The sequence below is a fragment of the Trachemys scripta genome, chromosome 1, assembly GCF_013100865.1.
Source record: "Trachemys scripta elegans isolate TJP31775 chromosome 1, CAS_Tse_1.0, whole genome shotgun sequence".
Taxonomy (NCBI): Eukaryota; Metazoa; Chordata; order Testudines; family Emydidae; genus Trachemys; species Trachemys scripta.
The window spans coordinates 336,366,716-336,384,398 of record NC_048298.1 but is presented as its reverse complement, the minus strand read 5'-3'; the positions used below and the strand labels follow the sequence as shown (position 1 = coordinate 336,384,398).

Sequence of the window (17,683 nt, the reverse complement as noted above, 5' to 3'; positions counted from 1 at the left end):
GACCATCTAAGCAGCATTTTCAGAATCACAAATGGTTCACAAAGGATTCAGGTGTCAAGTCCACTGTCAATCAGAGTGTGCGCCCCACATAGATCTTTTTATAGCTGAACAGAACAGGAAAGCCAAGTATTTTGTTCCAAGAGAGGACAGAGTCCAAGTTCTCAAAGAGATGCCTTCTTAATCTTGTGGGCTCAGGGCCTGTTGTATGCTTATCCCCCAGTTCCATGTGTGAAGGAAGGTCAAATGGTACAGGGCCTCAGCACTGGTTCATGGAACTCAGAAATCTCTGTGTGACACCTCCAGTATCGACACGTTTCTGTCAGACTTGATTACTCAGAACAATGGGAACATTTCATCCAGATGTATTGTCACGGCGTGGAGAAGAATTGTTCTGTTGATGTACAGAGCCTATGGATTCAGCACAGAAAGCAGTCCGCAAGGACAATTTGTACTGCAGAAAAAAGCGTTTGTTTTTCATCCAGGGCTTCCCAACATGATCGTTCCCCAAGAGAGACACCAGAAAGCTTATGCTCCCAATACTTCTGTTAGTCTTAAAGGTGCCACAGGACACTCTGTTGCTTTTTATATCCTTGAGTGTCTATTACCTTTAAAAAACCTCCTCTTTGTCACAAAGCACATTGTGTTTTCATTTGGCTGCTCTCTCTGGCTGTCATTCATCAATTCAGGATCATGCTGTTGTTTCTCATCCTTCAGTCAAAGAGTTTGAGAAAGCTCTTGTGAGAGTTTCCCCTCTGATAAGCTAACCCCCTCCCTTGTGGAATCTGAACGTGGTACGTACAGGTCTGATGGGACCCCCATTCGTGACATTGGCCTTTTTCTGTGAAGATGGCATTGCTCATTGCCATGACATTAGCATGGAGGGTCTGTGGACTGGAAGCTGTCCATGGGGGAACTTCATGTCTGACTTTTCCAAGCATAAAGTTACACTCTGGCCACACCCTGCATTTCTCCCAAAGTAATCGCTGCTCTTCACGTCAGTCAGACCATTCACTTACCTCCTTTTTCCTGAAGCCTCGTTTAATCCACGGAGGTGCTGCCTTACCTACTGTCGTTGCTTTCTGAGCTCTGTCATGTTATTTGCCTGGAATAAAACGAGTCAGGCAGAGTCCCCTAGGCTATTCATATTGCCGAGAGAGCCAAGGGTCAGGCAGTCTGACTCAGAGACTCTTTATGTGATGTGGCCAATTTAGAACTCCCAGGTCATGTTAGGTCACATTCTCCCAGAGCCAGGCCACTTCTGCAGCCTCTCTTAGGGGAATGCCCATCACTGATCTATGGTGGGCTGCTATTTGAGTAGTACACATACTTTCACTGTAGCTCTTTGGTCATGCATCTTGTTCCTATGCCCAATTTGGGAGGGCTGTGTTTGCAGTCTTTGTCTAATTAGACTTGGAGTATCCTCCTCCATCTACTCTATCCTGCTTGGGAGCCACCGGAAGAGAACACATGTAAAGAAGCACTCAGAGAAAAGGAAAGTTACTGTTAGTAACTGGAGTTCTCTGAGGTGTGGTGTCTACATGTTTTTCCACAAGCCATTCTCCTTTCCCTGCTACTGCCAAGGCTTATCGCCTGGACTTGATAGTGGAGCAGGCGCTGAGGGTTGGTTGGTCACTCAGCCTCCTTCATACACTCGAGGAAGTAGAGGCTTGAGGTCATCAGGGGAGCAGGTGTGACGAGCGGACACTGCTCGCTGATCTCTGGTGCCAAGGATGCATGCACCACTGTAGTGCTGCACACATACACAATGGGAAATGACTGCCTAGGAAGGAGTACTGCGGAAACAGATCTGGGGGTCAGAGTGGATCACAAGCTAAATATGAGTCAACAGTGTAACACTGCTGCAAAAAAAGCGAACATCATTCTGGGATGTATTAGCAGGGGTATTATAAGCAAGACACAAGAAGTAATTCTTCTGCCTCTGACTAGAAAAAATGAAAATAGAAAATTAATGGAGATATCCTATCTCCTAGAACTGGAAGGGACCTTGAAAGGTCATATGAGTCCAGCCCCCCTGCCTTCATTAGCAGGACCAAATACTGATTTTGCCCCACATCCCTCAACTGGAGTATTGTGTCCAGTTCTGGGTGACACATTTCAGGAAGGATGTGGACAAATTGGAGAAAGTCCAGAGAAGAGCAACAAAAATGATTAAAGGTCTAGAAATCATGACCTATGAGGGAAGAGTGAAAAAATTTGGTTTGTTTAGTCTGGAGACGAGAAGACTGAGAGGGGACATGATAACAGTTTTCAAGTACGTAAAAGGTTGTTGCAAGGAGGAGGGAGAAAAATTTTTTTTCTTAACCTCTGAGGACAGGACAAGAAGCAATGGGCTTAAAATGCAGCAAGGGAGGTTTAGGGTTGGACACTAGGAAAAACTTCCTGACTGTCAGGGTGATTAAGCATGGGAATAAATTGCCCAGGGAGGTTGTGGAATCTCCGTCATTGGGGATTTTTAAGAGCAGGCTGGACAAACACCTGTCAGGGATGGTCTAGATAATACTGAGTCCTGCCATGGGTGCCGGGGACTGGACTAGCCAACCTCTCGAGGTCCCTTCCAGTCCTACGATTCGATGGTTCTGTGAAGACAAGCCCGGCATGGAACTGGCAGGAATGAGGTGGTTTGACTCAAGCAGCAGCCTGGTTGGAAACCCAAGTCAATAACAAATTGAATAAAGTCTACACACGTGAATGGAAGCTCTGAAGAGACAATAGAAACCCCAATAGCTGGGACAGTCACCCCAGCAACCAACAGCCAAGAGGATGGCCATTTCCCCCACCTCTCGGCAGGAAAGCAGGGCAAAGGCCCCAAGCTGGAGAAACAAGGCAAGGGGTCAGGGCCAGCTCTCAGAGACACGGCTGGCTACAGACAGAGAAAGGGACCAAGACAGAGGAAGGGAAGATGGTACCTGCAGGAGCCTGGCTCCAGGGAGCCCTGGCGTGGGCCAGTCTGAACTCTCACCCTTTGCCTCTCTGTGATGGCCTAAGGACTTTCAAAAAAGAAGAACAGGAGTACTTGTGGCACCTTAGAGACTAACAAATTTATTAGAGCATAAGCTTTCGTGGACTACAGCCCACTTCTTCGGATGCATATAGAATGGAACATATATTGAGGAGATATATATACACACATACAGAGAGCATAAACAGGTGGGAGTTGTCTTACCAACTCTGAGAGGCCAATTAATTAAGAGAAAAAAAACTTTTGAAGTGATAATCAAGCTAGCCCAGTACAGACAGTTAAGAAGTGTGAGAATACTTACAAGGAGAGATAGATTCAATGTTTGTAATGGCTCAGCCATTCCCAGTCCTTATTCAAACCGGAGTTGATTGTGTCTAGTTTGCATATCAATTCTAGCTCAGCAGTCTCTCGTTGGAGTCTGTTTTTGAAGTTTTTCTGTTGTAATATAGCCACCCGCAGGTCTGTCACTGAATGACCAGACAGGTTAAAGTGTTCTCCCACTGGTTTTTGAGTATTTTGATTCCTGATGTCAGATTTGTGTCCATTAATTCTTTTGCGTAGAGACTGTCCGGTTTGGCCAATGTACATGGCAGAGGGGCATTGCTGGCACATGATGGCATATATCACATTGGTAGATGTGCAGGTGAACGAGCCCCTGATGGTATGGCTGATGTGATTAGGTCCTATGATGATGTCACTTGAATAGATATGTGGACAGAGTTGGCATCGGGGTTTGTTACAAGGATAGGTTCCTGGGTTAGTGGTTTTGTTCAGTGATGTGTGGTTGCTGGTGAGTATTTGCTTTAGGTTGGGGGGGTTGTCTGTAAGCGAGGACAGGTCTGTCTCCCAAGATCTGTGAGAGTAAAGGATCATCTTTCAGGATAGGTTGTAGATCTCTGATGATGCGCTGGAGAGGTTTTAGTTGGGGGCTGAAGGTGACAGCTAGTGGTGTTCTGTTATTTTCTTTGTTGGGCCTGTCTTGTAGGAGGTGACTTCTGGGTACTCGTCTGGCTCTGTCAATCTGTTTTTTCACTTCAGCAGGTGGGTATTGTAGTTTTAAGAATGCTTGATAGAGATCTTGTAGGTGCTTGTCTCTATCCGAGGGATTGGAGCAAATGCGGTTATATCTTAGAGCTTGGCTGTAGACAATGGATCGTGTGGTGTGTCCTGGATGGAAGCTGGAGGCATGTAGGTAAGTGTAGTGGTCAGTAGGTTTCCGGTATAGGGTGGTATTTATGTGACCATCGCTTATTAGCACAGTAGTGTCCAGGAAATGGACCGCTTGTGTGGATTGATCTAGGCTGAGGTTGATGGTGGGATGGAAATTATTGAAATCATGGTGAAATTCCTCAAGGGCTTCTTTTCCATGGGTCCAGATGATGAAGATGTCATCAATGTAGCGCAAGTAGAGTAGGGGCGTGAGGGGACGAGAGCTAAGGAAGCGTTGTTCTAAGTCAGCCATAAAAATGTTGGCATATTGTGGGGCCATGCGGGTACCCATAGCAGTGTCGCTGACTTGAAGGTATATATTGTCCCCAAATGTGAAATAGTTGTGGGTGAGGACAAAATCACAAAGTTCAGCCACCAGGTTAGCTGTGACATTATCAGGGATACTGTTCCTGATAGCTTGTAGTCCATCTTTGTGTGGAATATTGGTGTAGAGGGCTTCTACGTCCATAGTGGCCAGGATGGTGTTTTCTGGAAGATCACCGATGGATTGTAGTTTCCTCAGGAAGTCAGTGGTGTCTCGAAGATAGCTGGGAGTGCTGGTAGTGTAGGGTCTGAGGGGGCTCGTTCACCTGCACATCTACCAATGTGATATATGCCATCATGTGCCAGCAATGCCCCTCTGCCATGTACATTGGCCAAACCGGACAGTCTCTACGCAAAAGAATTAATGGACACAAATCTGACATCAGGAATCAAAATACTCAAAAACCAGTGGGAGAACACTTTAACCTGTCTGGTCATTCAGTGACAGACCTGCAGGTGGCTATATTACAACAGAAAAACTTCAAAAACAGACTCCAAGGAGAGACTGCTGAGCTAGAATTGATATGCAAACTAGATACAATCAACTCCGGTTTGAATAAGGACTGGGAATGGCTGAGCCATTACAAACATTGAATCTATCTCCCCTTGTAAGTATTCTCACACTTCTTAACTGTCTGTACTGGGCTAGCTTGATTATCACTTCAAAAGTTTTTTTTCTCTTAATTAATTGGCCTCTCAGAGTTGGTAAGACAACTACCACCTGTTCATGCTCTCTGTATGTGTGTATATATATCTCCTCAATATATGTTCCATTCTATATGCATCCGAAGAAGTGGGCTGTAGTCCATGAAAGCTTATGCTCTAATAAATTTGTTAGTCTCTAAGGTGCCACAAGTACTCCTGTTCTTCTTTTTGCGGATACAGACTAACACGGCTGCTACTCTAAGGACTTTCAGGTGACTGATAAATTGTTACCTTGTTTGGGAAGGCTGCCTGGTGGTGCTGCACAGACTCATTAAGAGTGTAATCAGGGGAATGGTCCTGCTATTGTGGGGAGCTTTCCTGGCTTATACACCAAAGGAGCCGAGTCCTCGCTCCCGCTCCCGCTCCCGCTCCCTTACCCAGCGGCCTGCCTGACTCGGACCCCCGACCAGGCTGGGCCCAGGATTCCTGGGGCTCGACCCCCAATCCGGCTGTCGTACTTAGGACAGGGCTTGGGTGTCCCCACTCCGGGGGGCTCTGTCCTGACCCACTGATCATTGCATACAGTTCAAAGCAAACACGATTTATTACACAGCAAGTCCTTAAAAATAAGTAGAAACTGGGAAAGGTGGAGGGAAAAGCCATCACCCCGCTCTGTGGCAGGGAATGCCAGGGCAGTGCACAGTCTGTTCCTCACCCGGCCCAGGCCCTGCCCAGGCCCTCGCTGTGCTGCAGGTCGGACACTCTCTCTGGTGGTGGCCACACGCCCTCAGGCTCTAGGGGGCAGCCCCCCCCCCCCGTGGGGGTTACAAGCCCCCTCCCAGTCTGGGCTGCAAGGCCTCTTGGCCTGGGGGCATCTCCCTGCGCTGGGCCCTCTGCCCAGGGTCTCTCTCACTCTGCCCAGCCGGCGGCTCAGGCACTCGGCTCCGGACGGCTGCAGCCCCAGCCCCACCCCCAGCTCCCGCTCCCAGTCCCCAGGCCCCCCCCCACCGCCCCCCACCAGATCCAGCTCCAGCTCCCAGCCCCACTGCTGCTCTGCCTCCAGCTCCCTGGGCTGCCCCTCTGGCTCTGGCCCCCCTGGCTCTGGCTGCGGCTCTGCTCCCAGCTCAGCCCGGGCCCCTGCTCCCTCCTTAGCTTGGCCCCTCTGGCTCAGGCCCCCCCTTGGCCTACCCGTCCTGTCAATCAGGCTGACTGGAAGTGTTGGCCTCTCCCCATTGCCCGTGGGGTCTGTCAGTCTCAGGGGCCTGGCTTCCCATCAACCCTCCCCCTTCCTTTTGGTCCTGGGAGAGGGCCAATCAACCCCCCCTCAGTGTCAGTGAGGGGCCAACACCCTCCAACACGAGCATTGCACCCTGAAGGGGACAGTATAAGTCTCCCACTGGATTCTGGCTTGGCCGGATTCTCTGCAGGCAACATGGCGGGAGACAGGGGTCGCTGGCACCCGAAGGCCCAATTTTGGAGTGTTGAAGGTCACCGGCCTGTCCCCATGGAGCTGTGTGGGTCCTGGGTGACTCCCAAGGACATAGACAAGAGTCCGTGACAGATGGATAGTTCGTAAAAACCATTCCCACATTCATCACATCCCCCACGTCTCTAGGGCATGCCGTGCAACGTCCCTCACCTGCCGGAGGCAGAGGAGAGCCCGCTGCTCTGCGGGGAGCTCTGTGGCTTCCATTAGGGTGGCCAGTCTTGGTTGGACGTATTCCTGGAGGGGCCATCCCATGACATAAGCTTCAATTAAAGAGTCACCTTTAATTCCTGGAGACTCCAGGACAAGCCCTGGAATCTATGGCAACCCTGCCTGCCATGATAGTCGAGGTGGATAACATGCACTTTGTGGGCGGCAAAACAACCCCATGGCAGGAACGTGCAGGAAAACAGTAAATCCCTCCTCAGTTTCCCATGTAAAACACGTGTCTGCAGCTCATGTCTGACCCGGCCACGCTTCACTTTGGGTATTAATAGATGGGGGACTCGCTCTCTCTTGCGGGAGTTGGGAGCTGCTGGTTTTGCTGGGGGAAGTGGGATAAAAATGCAAGAACGAGTGTGGGGCGGGATTAACAAATAGGGCCACCCGGGGCTCTACTATGTGGGGTCAGGATCTGGCTTTGGGGTGCGCCATGAGTCCCCCTCCCTGAGCCCAGCCTCACCCCTCTCCTCTCTGCTCTCCAGGAGCTGCTCTTCTACCCGAAGGACGAGCTCCCCAACAACCTGTTCCAGGCTCTGGGCCAGGTGGTGTCGGACGAGAGCTTCTGCGCTGCCTCCCTGCAGAGTGTCAGCAAAGCCGCGGCTGCCCTGTGCCAGTGGATCTGCGCCATCTACTGGTACCACCGGGCTCTGCGCATTTGGGAGCCCACCTTGATGCAGCTGCAGCACTGCAAATTCCAGATTCGGGCAGAGAAGGGGCGGCTGGGCGACCGGCGCCTGCAGGCTGAGAAGCTGAAAGAGTTGAGTTCGAGCTGGGGCTTGGAGCTGCTGCAGGCCACCGAGCATCAGGAGGCCCTGGCCCGCAAACTCAGTCACGTCCTGCAGGAGAAGGAGAAGGTTGACACCGTTGAGAGCTCGGTGGCAATGCACGTGGCCAACTGGACAGCGGCTGTGAAGGTAACGGCAGGGACAGCCTCGTCGCATCCCATCCCCACGCCCGGGGCAGCCGGCGTCCCAGGTAATGGCTGGGACAGCCTCGTCCTGTCCCCTCCCTGACGCCCGGGGCAGCCGGCGTCCCAGGTAACAACCGGGACAGCCTCGTCCCCTCCCATCCCCGATGCCCGGGGCAGCCGGCGTCCCAGGTAACGACCGGGACAGCCTCGTCCCGTCCCCTCCCCAACGCCCGGGGCAGCCGGCATCCTGGGTAACGACCGGGACAGCCTCATCCCGTCCCCTCCCCCACGCCCGGGGTAGCCGGCAACCTGGGTAACAGCCGGGACAGCCTCATCCCGTCCCCTCCCCGACGCCCGGGGCGGCTGGTGTCCCGTTAACGGCCGGGACAGCCTCATCCCCTCCCGTCCCCGACGCCCGGGGCAGCCGGCGTCCCAGGTAATGACCGGGACAGCCTCATCCCGTCCCCTCCCCCATGCCCGGGGCAGCCAGCGTCCCAGGTAATGACCGGGACAGCCTCGTCCCCTCCCCTCCCCGACGCCCGGGGCAGCCGGCGTCCCAGGTAATGGCTGGGACAGCCTCGTCCCGTCCCCTCCCCCACGCCCGGGGCAGCCGGCGTCCCAGGTAATGACCGGGACAGCCTCGTCCCGTCCCCTCCCCCACGCCCGGGGCAGCCGGCGTCCCAGGTAACGACCGGGACAGCCTCGTCGCATCCCATCCCCGATGCCCGGGGCGGACAGCATCCCGGTAACGACCAGGACAGCCTCGTCACATCCCGTCCCCGACGCCCGGGGCGGCTGGTGTCCCGTTAACGGCCGGGACGGCCTCATCCCCTCCCGTCCCCGACGCCCGGGGCGTCCAGCGTCCCAGGAAGCCAAAGAGCCAGTGCAAAGGATTCTGGGATGTTTCTCCCCATCCATTTCTGGGACTCCCCATCTCTCCTTACCCTGTACTCTGGAGCTCCTGTAGGCCAAATCCAGAGCTGCCCTGGGCTGAAGCAGTCAGAGCCAGGCAGCGGCACCTCTTGGATCTAGGATCTGCTCCCTCTGGCTGGAGGGAGGGGGCCGTGTGTAGGGTTAGTCCATCTTGGTGCGAGGGTTGGAGATCGGGGTATAGACTCTGGATACAGGGGTTGCTAGGAGTGGAGATTGGGTGGACAGGATCTGGGAGCAGGACTCCCCAGGGTGGGGTCTGGGAACAGGGCTTCCCCCAGGGGTAGGGTCTGGGTATGGGGCTCCCCCTGAGGGTGGGGATCAGGGTCTGGGGGTGGGGCTCCCCTGGGGGTGGAGTCTGGGAGCAGGGCTCCCCCATGGGGGCAGGGTCTGTGGGTGGGGCTCTCCCCCAGGGAGCAGGGATCGGGGCCTGGGGGCAGGGCTTCCGCTAGGGGTGGGGTTCCCTGCTGACCCTGCCTTGTCTCCTGACAGCACTTGGAGCAGAACTGCAGCACGGCCCAGGGGGACGCACTCCTTTGTGCAGCCGCTCTCTCCTACATGGGCGCCTTCCCCCCGCCGCGGCGGCAGGAGCTGCTGGAGAAGTGGCAGGATATCTGTGCCAGGCGCCAAAGCTCCCTGGGGCCAGACGACGTGCGGAGGTTGCTGGAGAAGGAGCTGCCCTGTCCTGGCCCAGCCCCCCAGGGTCCAGCCCTGCTGCCTGTGCGCCAGGACTTCAGCTTGCTGGCCCTGCTGAGCTCAGAGAGGGAGCAGCGTGCCTGGGACAGGGACCAGAAGCCTCAGGACTTGGCCGGGCGCCAGGCCGCCCTGCTGCTCCGCACAGACACTCACACCTGCTCCCGCTGCTGGCCCCTGCTGCTCGACCCTGACCAGCAGGCCCTCACCTGGCTCCTCATGGCACAGAAAGCGGATGAGGGTGAGTGAGGGGAATGAGAAGCCAGGCCTGGGACCAGTCCCCCCACCCCAGCTGCCTTGGGTGGGGAGTGAATGAACCCTCTGCTATCAGGTGCCAGCGGCTCTAGAGCGAGAGGTTATTCCTTCTGCACAGCTCAGGTTCCTGGAGTCTCCTGAAAAGTTCCCCCAGCCCCACCGGGGCCTTAGGGAAGGAAGGGCCCTTCTGGGAGCCCCTTTTCAGGATTCATAGATTCTAGGACTGGAAGGGACCTCGAGATGTCATCGAGTCCAGTCCCCTGCCCTCATGGCAGGACCAAATACTGTCTAGACCATCCCTGATAGACATTTATCTAACCTACTCTTAAATATCTCCAGAGATGGAGATTCCACAACCTCCCTGGGCAATTTATTCCAGTGTTTAACCACCCTGACAGTTAGGAACTTTTTCATAATGTCCAACCTAGACCTCCCTTGCTTCTTGTTCTATCCTTAGAGGCTAAGGTGAACAAGTTTTCTCCCTCCTCCTTATGACACCCTTTTAGATACCTGAAAACTGCTATCATGACCCCTCTCAGTCTTCTCTTTTCCAAACTAAATAAACCCAATTCTTTCAGCCTTCCTTCATAGGTCATGTTCTCAAGACCTTTAATCATTCTTGTTGCTCTTCTCTGGACCCTTTCCAATTTCTCCACATCTTTCTTGAAATGCGGTGCCCAGAACTGGACACAATACTCCAGCTGAGGCCTAACCAGCGCAGAGTAGAGCAGAAGAATGACTTCTCATGACTTGCTCACAACACACCTGTAAATACATCCCAGAATCATGTTTGCTTTTTTTGCAACAGCATCACACTTTTGACTCATATTTAGCTTGTGGTCCACTATAACCCCTAGATCCCTTTCTGCTGTACTCCTTCCTAGACCGTCTCTTCCCATTCTGTATGTGTGAAACTGATTTTTCCTTCCGAAGTGGAGCACTTTGCATTTGTCTTTGTTAAACTTCATCCTGTTTAACTCAGACCATTTCTCCAATTTGTCCAGATCATTTTGAATTATGACCCTGTCCTCCAAAGCAGTTGCAATCCCTCCCAGTTTGGTATCATCCGCAAACGTAATAAGCGTACTTTCTATGCCAATATCTAAGTCGTTGATGAAGATATTGAACAGAGCTGGTCCCAAAACAGACCCCTGCGGAACCCCACTCGTTACGCCTTTCCAGCAGGATTGGGAACCATTAATAACAACTCTCTGAGTACAGTTATCCAGCCAGTTATGCACCCACCTTATAGTAGCCCCATCTAAATTGTATTTGCCTAGTTTATCGATAAGAATATCGTGCGAGACAGTATCAAATGCCTTACTAAAGTCTAGGTATACCACATCCACAGCTTCTCCCTTATCCACAAGACTCATTATCCTATCAAAGAAAGCTATCAGATTGGTTTGACATGATTTGTTCTTTACAAATCCATGCTGGCTTTTCCCTATCACCTTACCACCTTCCAAGTGTTTGCAGATGATTTCCTTAATTACTTGCTCCATTATCTTCCCTGGCACAGAAGTTAAACTAAGTGGTCTGTAGTTTCCTGGGTTGTTTTTATTTCCCTTTTTATAGATGGGCACTATATTTGCCCTTTTCCAGTCTTCTGGAATCTCTCCCGTCTCCCATGATTTTCTAAAGATAATAGCTAGAGGCTCAGATACCTCCTCTATTAGCTCCTTGAGTATTCTAGGATGCATTTCATCAGGCCCTGGTGACTTGCAGGCATCTAACTTTTCTAAGTGATTTTTAACTTGTTCTTTTTTTATTTTATCTGCTAAACCTACCCCCTTCCCATTAGCATTCACTATGTTAGGCATTCCTTCAGACTTCTCGGTAAAGACCGAAACAAAGAAGTCATTAAGCATCTTTGCCATTTCCAAGTTTCCTGTTACTGTTTCTCCCTCGTCACTAAGCAGTGGGCCTACCCTGTCTTTGGTCTTCCTCTTGCTTCTAATGTATTGATAAAAAGTCTTCTTGTTTCCCTTTATTCCCATAGCTAGTTTGAGCTCATTTTGTGCCTTTGCCTTTCTAATCTTGCCCCTGCATTCCTGTGTTGTTTGCCTATATTCATCCTTTGTAATCTGTCCTAGTTTCCATTTTTTATATGACTCCTTTTTATTTTTTAGATCATGCAAGATCTCGTGGTTAAGCCAAGGTAGTCTTTTGCCACATTTTCTATCTTTCCTAACCAGCGGAATAGCTTGCTTTTGGGCCCTTAATAGTGTCCCTTTGAAAAACTGCCAACTCTCCTCACTTGTTTTTCCCCTCAGTCTTGATTCCCATGGGACCTTACCTATCAGCTCTCTGAGCTTACCAAAATCTGCCTTCCTGAAATCCATTGTCTCTATTTTGCTGTACTCCCTTCTACCCTTCCTTAGAATTGCGAACTCTATGATTTCATGATCACTTTCACCCAGGCTGCCTTCTACTTTCACATTCTCAACGAGTTCCTCCCTATTTGTTAAAATCAAGTCTAGAACAGCTTCCCGCCTAGTAGCTTTTTCAACCTTCTGAAATAAAAAGTTGTCTGCAATGCAGTCCAAGAATTTGTTGGATAGTCTGTGCCCCGCTGTGTTATTTTCCCAACATATATCCGGATAGTTGAAGTCCCCCATCACCACCAAATCTTGGGCTTTGGATAATTTTGTTAGTTGTTTAAAAAAAGCCTCATCCACCTCTTCCACCTGGTTAGGTGGCCTGTAGTAGACTCCTAGCATGACATCTCCCTTGTTTTTTACCCCTTTTAGCCTAACCCAGAGACTCTCAACACTTCCGTCTCCTATGTCCATCTCCACCTCAGTCCAAGTGTGTACATTTTTAATATATAAGGCAACACCTCCTCCCTTTTTCCCCTGGAGTAGGAACCTTCTCCTGTCTCCTCCAGATGAGTCCCTGCTCTTCGCCTGCTCGGACACACTGTCCAGTGCCGAGGAGTCAGGGAGCAATGAAGAGTCACCTGAGAAAAATCTCCAGGTGCTGTCGGCTACAGACCCCAGGCTGGAGCACAACCTCCTGGCTGCAGCCAGCGACGGTAAGGGCGGGTGTGTGAGTGCACTGTAGATACTGCATGCCCCCAGCATGCCACTGGGCCTGACCTGGCCTCTGGGGCTGGGCCCCCAGCACACCCCCCCTGCAGACAACTGGCCTCCACAGTTCTGGGGCCCCAGCAAAGCTCCCCAGAGACGGCAGGTCCAGGCATGCATTCTCTGAGTCAGGTGGTTATTGCAGGCCGGGGCCTGTCACCTCCGCCGAGCAGAGGTAGGGAGCAGCTGAGAAGGGCTGGGCAGTCAATGGGGGTCAGGCGGTGGGGGCTGGGGAGGCAATGGGGGCAGGCTGTGGGGGGCTAGGCAGGTGATAGAGTTGGGGGCTGGGCAGGCAATGGGGGGCAAGCTGTGGGGAGGGGCTGGGGGGCTGGGCAGTCAATGGGGGTCAGGGCAGGCGATGGGGGCAGGCTGTGGGGGGCGGGGCAGGCTGTGGGGGGCTGGGGAGGCAATGGGGGTCAGGCTGTGGGAGGCTGGGCAGGCTGTGGGGGGCAGGCTGTAGGGAGCTGGGCAGGCAATGGCAGTCAGGCTGTGGGGGGCTGGGCAGGCGATGGAGGTCGGGCTGGGCTGGTGGTGGGGCAGTAGCTGGGCCCTGGTGGCGCACCAGGGGGTAACTGAGGCCGTTTCCCCAGGGCTGCCCATCCTGCTCCTGGACTTTGAGAGGAGCCCCTGCTGCCCGGCTCTCCTGCAGCTCCTGCAGAAGGAGACGTTGCTGGGGGCAGGGGGCTGCACCCTGCACTCCGAATCGCTCGGGGAGGTGCAGGTGCTGCCCTCTTTCCGACTCTACCTGAGCACCACCCTGCCGCTCCGTGCCTTGGGGAAAGGTAAGGGACCGAACGCCGGGGCTTCCATAAGTAGGGGCATTGCCAGCAGATTGAGGGACGTGATCATTCCCCTCTATTTGACACTGGTGAGGCCTCATCTGGAATACTGTGTCCAGTTTTGGGCCCCACACTACAAGAAGGATGTGGAAAAATTGGTAAGAGTCCAGCAGAGGGCAACAAAAATGATTAGGGGTCTGGAGCACATGACTTATGAGGAGAGGCTGAGGAAACTGGGATTGTTAGCCTGCAGAAGAGAAGAGTGAGGGGGGATTTGATAGCTGCTGTCAATTATCTGAAGGGGGGTTCCAAAGCGGATGGATCTAGACTGTTCTCAGTGGTACCAGATGACAGAACAAGGAGTAATGGTCTCAAGTTGCAGTGCGGGAGGTTTAGGTTGGATATTAGGAAACACTTGTTCACTAGGAGTGTGGTGAAGCACTGGAATGGGTTCCCTAGGGAGGTGGTGGAATCTCCATCCTTAGAGGTTTTTAAGGCCCGGCTTGACAAAGCCCTGGCTGGGATGATTTAGTTGGGGTTGGTCCCGCTTTGAGCAGGGGGTTGGACTAGATACCTCCTGAGGTCCCTTCCAACCCTGATATTCTATGATTCCCACCCCCCAGGGACACTGCCTCTCTGAATCTGTCTCCCTGCAGGAAGCTCCCATGAGACTCCCCCCTTGCTCCTCCCCCTGGGGCTCCGTACCAGGGATCAGCGACAGCCCCCACACTGAGCTGGGCGAAGCGTGGTTAGCTCTTCCCCTCTCTTCCAGGACTTGGCCTGGCTGGGCCATTTGGGGAGGGAGGGAGGAAGGGGCGGGGCTGAGCACAGGGTGCTGGAGGGGCTCCATCTCCCTGCTCCAGTGCAGTCCCCATCTTCCATTGCAGATGCCAGCCCCATTCACTGCCCCTCTGCGCCTCAGAATGTGCTTCAGCCATTTCTGCTCTGCGGGCATCTCCCCCCAGTGCTTGCTGGGGGGTCTGGGTCTCTCTCCTTTGGCTAGGCATGGTCCCTTGGCTTGTGCCCACTGTCAGGGTTGGCAGCTTCCCCCAGGGACAGTCACTGATGAGCTGTTCAGTGGTGGGATCCCCATTCTGGGTAAGTCCCTGGCCCATGAGCTCCTCTGGAGAGCAGCGTCCGCTGGGCCCCTTGGTGCGGGGTCCCCAGGCTGTAAAAGGAAGCGGCTTTTCATGGCAAGTCTCTGCTCTTTGTATAGGCTTTAGCATAGGGGCCATCCAGTGCTGCCCAGAGATATCCCTGCTCCAAAGACGTAGCTCAGTCCTACCAGGAATGGTCCAGAGTTCCCAGTGGCTCTGAGAGGAGCTGGGACCTAACTGGCCCTTGGGTTTTGGCCTCCTGGCCAGGGGAGAAGGACCCTGTGTCTGACAGGTCGAAAGGCGGCGACAGTGGAGAGGCACGGTGCTGACTTCCGTTCTCTCTCTAGCAGCTGTTCAGTGCTGTGACTGGCATGGGCGATTCATAGCGCTTAAGGCCAGAAGGGACCATTAGATCATCTGGTGTGACCCACAGACTTCTTGATGTCAGCTGGCAGCGTGCACAGGAGTACACAGGGGTCCATCCTTAGAGCTATATGGTCGGGAGCTTTATGCTCCTGGTAGGGTCTCCCAAGGCAAACAGGTCTGAGGGGAGGTCCCAGACAAAGCATGGTCCAATCCCCCAAGTCCTCAATGGTGGATCAAGCAGAAGAAGGTCTTCGGATCTCAAAGGCTGTGAAAGCAGATGAAGGCTGCAGCAAGTTAGAGATCTCCAGTCGTCTCAGACTTTTCCTGCCACGGGGCCCCAGACCTCCAGCTTGTCATGATCATGTAGGTGCACCAGCTTCCCCATGCTAAAAGAAGTCGCGCACAGGCATCTACCACGGGAAATAACATCTCTGCAACATTCCCAGCCCTGTGGCGATGGACTAGTGGTGACGGGGACAGGATTAGTGAATCTGGCAGTTCCTAACCACGAAGCTGCTTTAGGTGGCAGTAGTTAGATGGTCGTCTGGCACCTGGACTGAGACGGATGCAATTCGGCAGCTGCTATTGCAACTGAGCAGTCCTCTTTAGGATCCCCTCTGCTCACCCTGCACTGGGAGAGGGCTAGAAAAGATGCCCTAAACCTAGGCTGTGTCATCCACTCCTGGCTGGATTACCATGGCCAGCGGGATCTGCCTGTGTTTGAAGCTATAGAAAGACGGTGACTTTTGCTACATGGAACGTTCTCACCCTGATGGGTAACAAAGATAATGTATGGCTGGAAAGAAGAACTATCGTCGCCAGGGAACTGGCAAGATATAACATTGACGTCGCTGCCCTGAGTGAGACAAGTGCCCAGATGAAGGTGAACCGAGAGAAGGTGGAGGCTTCACCTTTTTCTGGAAAGGAAAACCTGCCAAGGACAGGCACATTCATGGTGTCAGTTTTGCTATTAGGAATAAGTTTGTCATTCAGTTTACAGAATTTCCTATAAGAACCAATGAACGTCTTATGTCTATTTGTCTTAAGCTCAGCAACAACCAGTCTGCTGCTGTCATCAGCGCATATGCCCCAGCACTCAATGCTGTCAAGGATATCAAGGAACAATTCTATACAGATCTTGACAGAGTCTTGACCAACATTCCCAAGGAGGACAAGATCATTCTCCCCAGAGATTTTAACGCAACAGTCCGGCATGAGTCAGATCTCTGGAATTGCTCTATCAGAACAGAAGGAGTAGGAACTGCGTAGAACATGGCCTGATCATCACAAACACCCTCTTTAGACAAGGTGAGAAGTGTAAGACCACCTGGAGAAACCCTCACTCCAGGCATTGGCACCTTCTTGACTGTTCTTGTCAGAGCTCGAGATCAGAAGGATGTCTGCATCACGAGAGCCATGCATGGAACCCATGACTGTTGGACAGACCTTTGCCTTGTTAGCTCAGTCATGACTTTCCAGATCACCTGAAGGCATCGCAAATAGGCAAAATCAGTACGAAAGAAATTCAGCATCAAGTCCCTTCGAGATATAGTGACTTGGGAGAAACTTCAGCAATATCTCCAAGAGAGGTTTGCCGCTATGCCTACCGCTGATGATTATAATGAAAATTTCTGGAAGAGATCAAAGGCTGCCATTCTCTTGGCATGTGCTGAGTCCATTGACTATGTCACCCACCATCACCAAGATTGGTTTGATGAGAATGATGCTGAGATTCAGGGCCTGCTCGACGAGAAAAGAAAAGCTTATTGCATGTGGCAAAACGACATATCACACCAGCAGAAGAAAGAGTCGTACAAGCAACTCAAGGCTGAAGCCCAAAGGAAAATCCACTACATCAAAAATAAGTGGTGGTGAGAAAAGGCCGAAGAGATTGAGCTTTATGCTGATAAACATGACATGAGGAGCTTTTTTCAGGCAATAAGAGCCATTTATGGTCCATGCTCCCATGGTCCCACACCACACCGAGCCCAAGATGGGTCAATGTGTTTTAAGGACAGCGAAGCCATCAAAGCCAGATGGAAGGAGCATTTTGAGTCACTCCTGAACCACGAGTTAACTGTCTCTGATGCCACTATCGAATCTATACCTCAACGACTATCACTAATTGGGGCCAAAAGAAACCTGATGAGGTTCAACAAGGACAAGTGCAAAGTCCTGCACTTAGGATGGAAGAATCCCATTCACTGTTACAGACTAGGGACCGAATGGCTAGGCAGCAGTTCTGCAGAAAAGGACCTAGGGGTTACAGTGGATGAGAAGCTGGATATGAGTCGACAGTGTGCCCTTGTTGCCAAGAAGGCTAACGGCATTATGGGCTGTATAAGTAGGGGCATTGCCAGCAGATCGAAGGACGTAATTATTCCCCTCGATTCAGCATTGGTGAGGCCACACCTGGAGTACTGTGTCCAGTTTTGGGCCCCACACTACAAGAAGGATGTGGAAAAATTGGAAAGAGTCCAGCGGAGGGCAACAAAAATGATTAGGTTGCTGGAGCACATGACTTATGAGGAGAGGCTGAGGAAACTGGGATTGTTTAGTCTGCAGAAGAAAAGAATGAGGGGGGATTTGGTAGCTACTTTCAACTACCTGAAAGGGGGTTCCAAAGAGAAAGGGTCTAGACTGTTCTCAGTGGTACCAGATGTCAGAACAAGGAGTAATGGTCTCAAGTTGCAGTTGG

At 52.3% G+C, this 17,683-nt stretch overlaps 1 protein-coding gene across 1 annotated transcript in view; it reads left to right on the top strand.

Moving 5' to 3' along the window:
- DNHD1 (dynein heavy chain domain 1) overlaps positions 1 to 16,860 on the top strand; it is a 128,343-nt gene extending 111,483 nt beyond the window's left edge. The window contains 5 exon segments of the mRNA XM_034780358.1: positions 7,349 to 7,780; positions 9,199 to 9,640; positions 12,545 to 12,691; positions 13,334 to 13,525; positions 16,691 to 16,860. Coding sequence (XP_034636249.1) covers positions 7,349 to 7,780; positions 9,199 to 9,640; positions 12,545 to 12,691; positions 13,334 to 13,525; positions 16,691 to 16,860 — 1,383 coding nt within the window.
- The last annotated feature ends 823 nt before the right edge of the window (positions 16,861 to 17,683 follow it).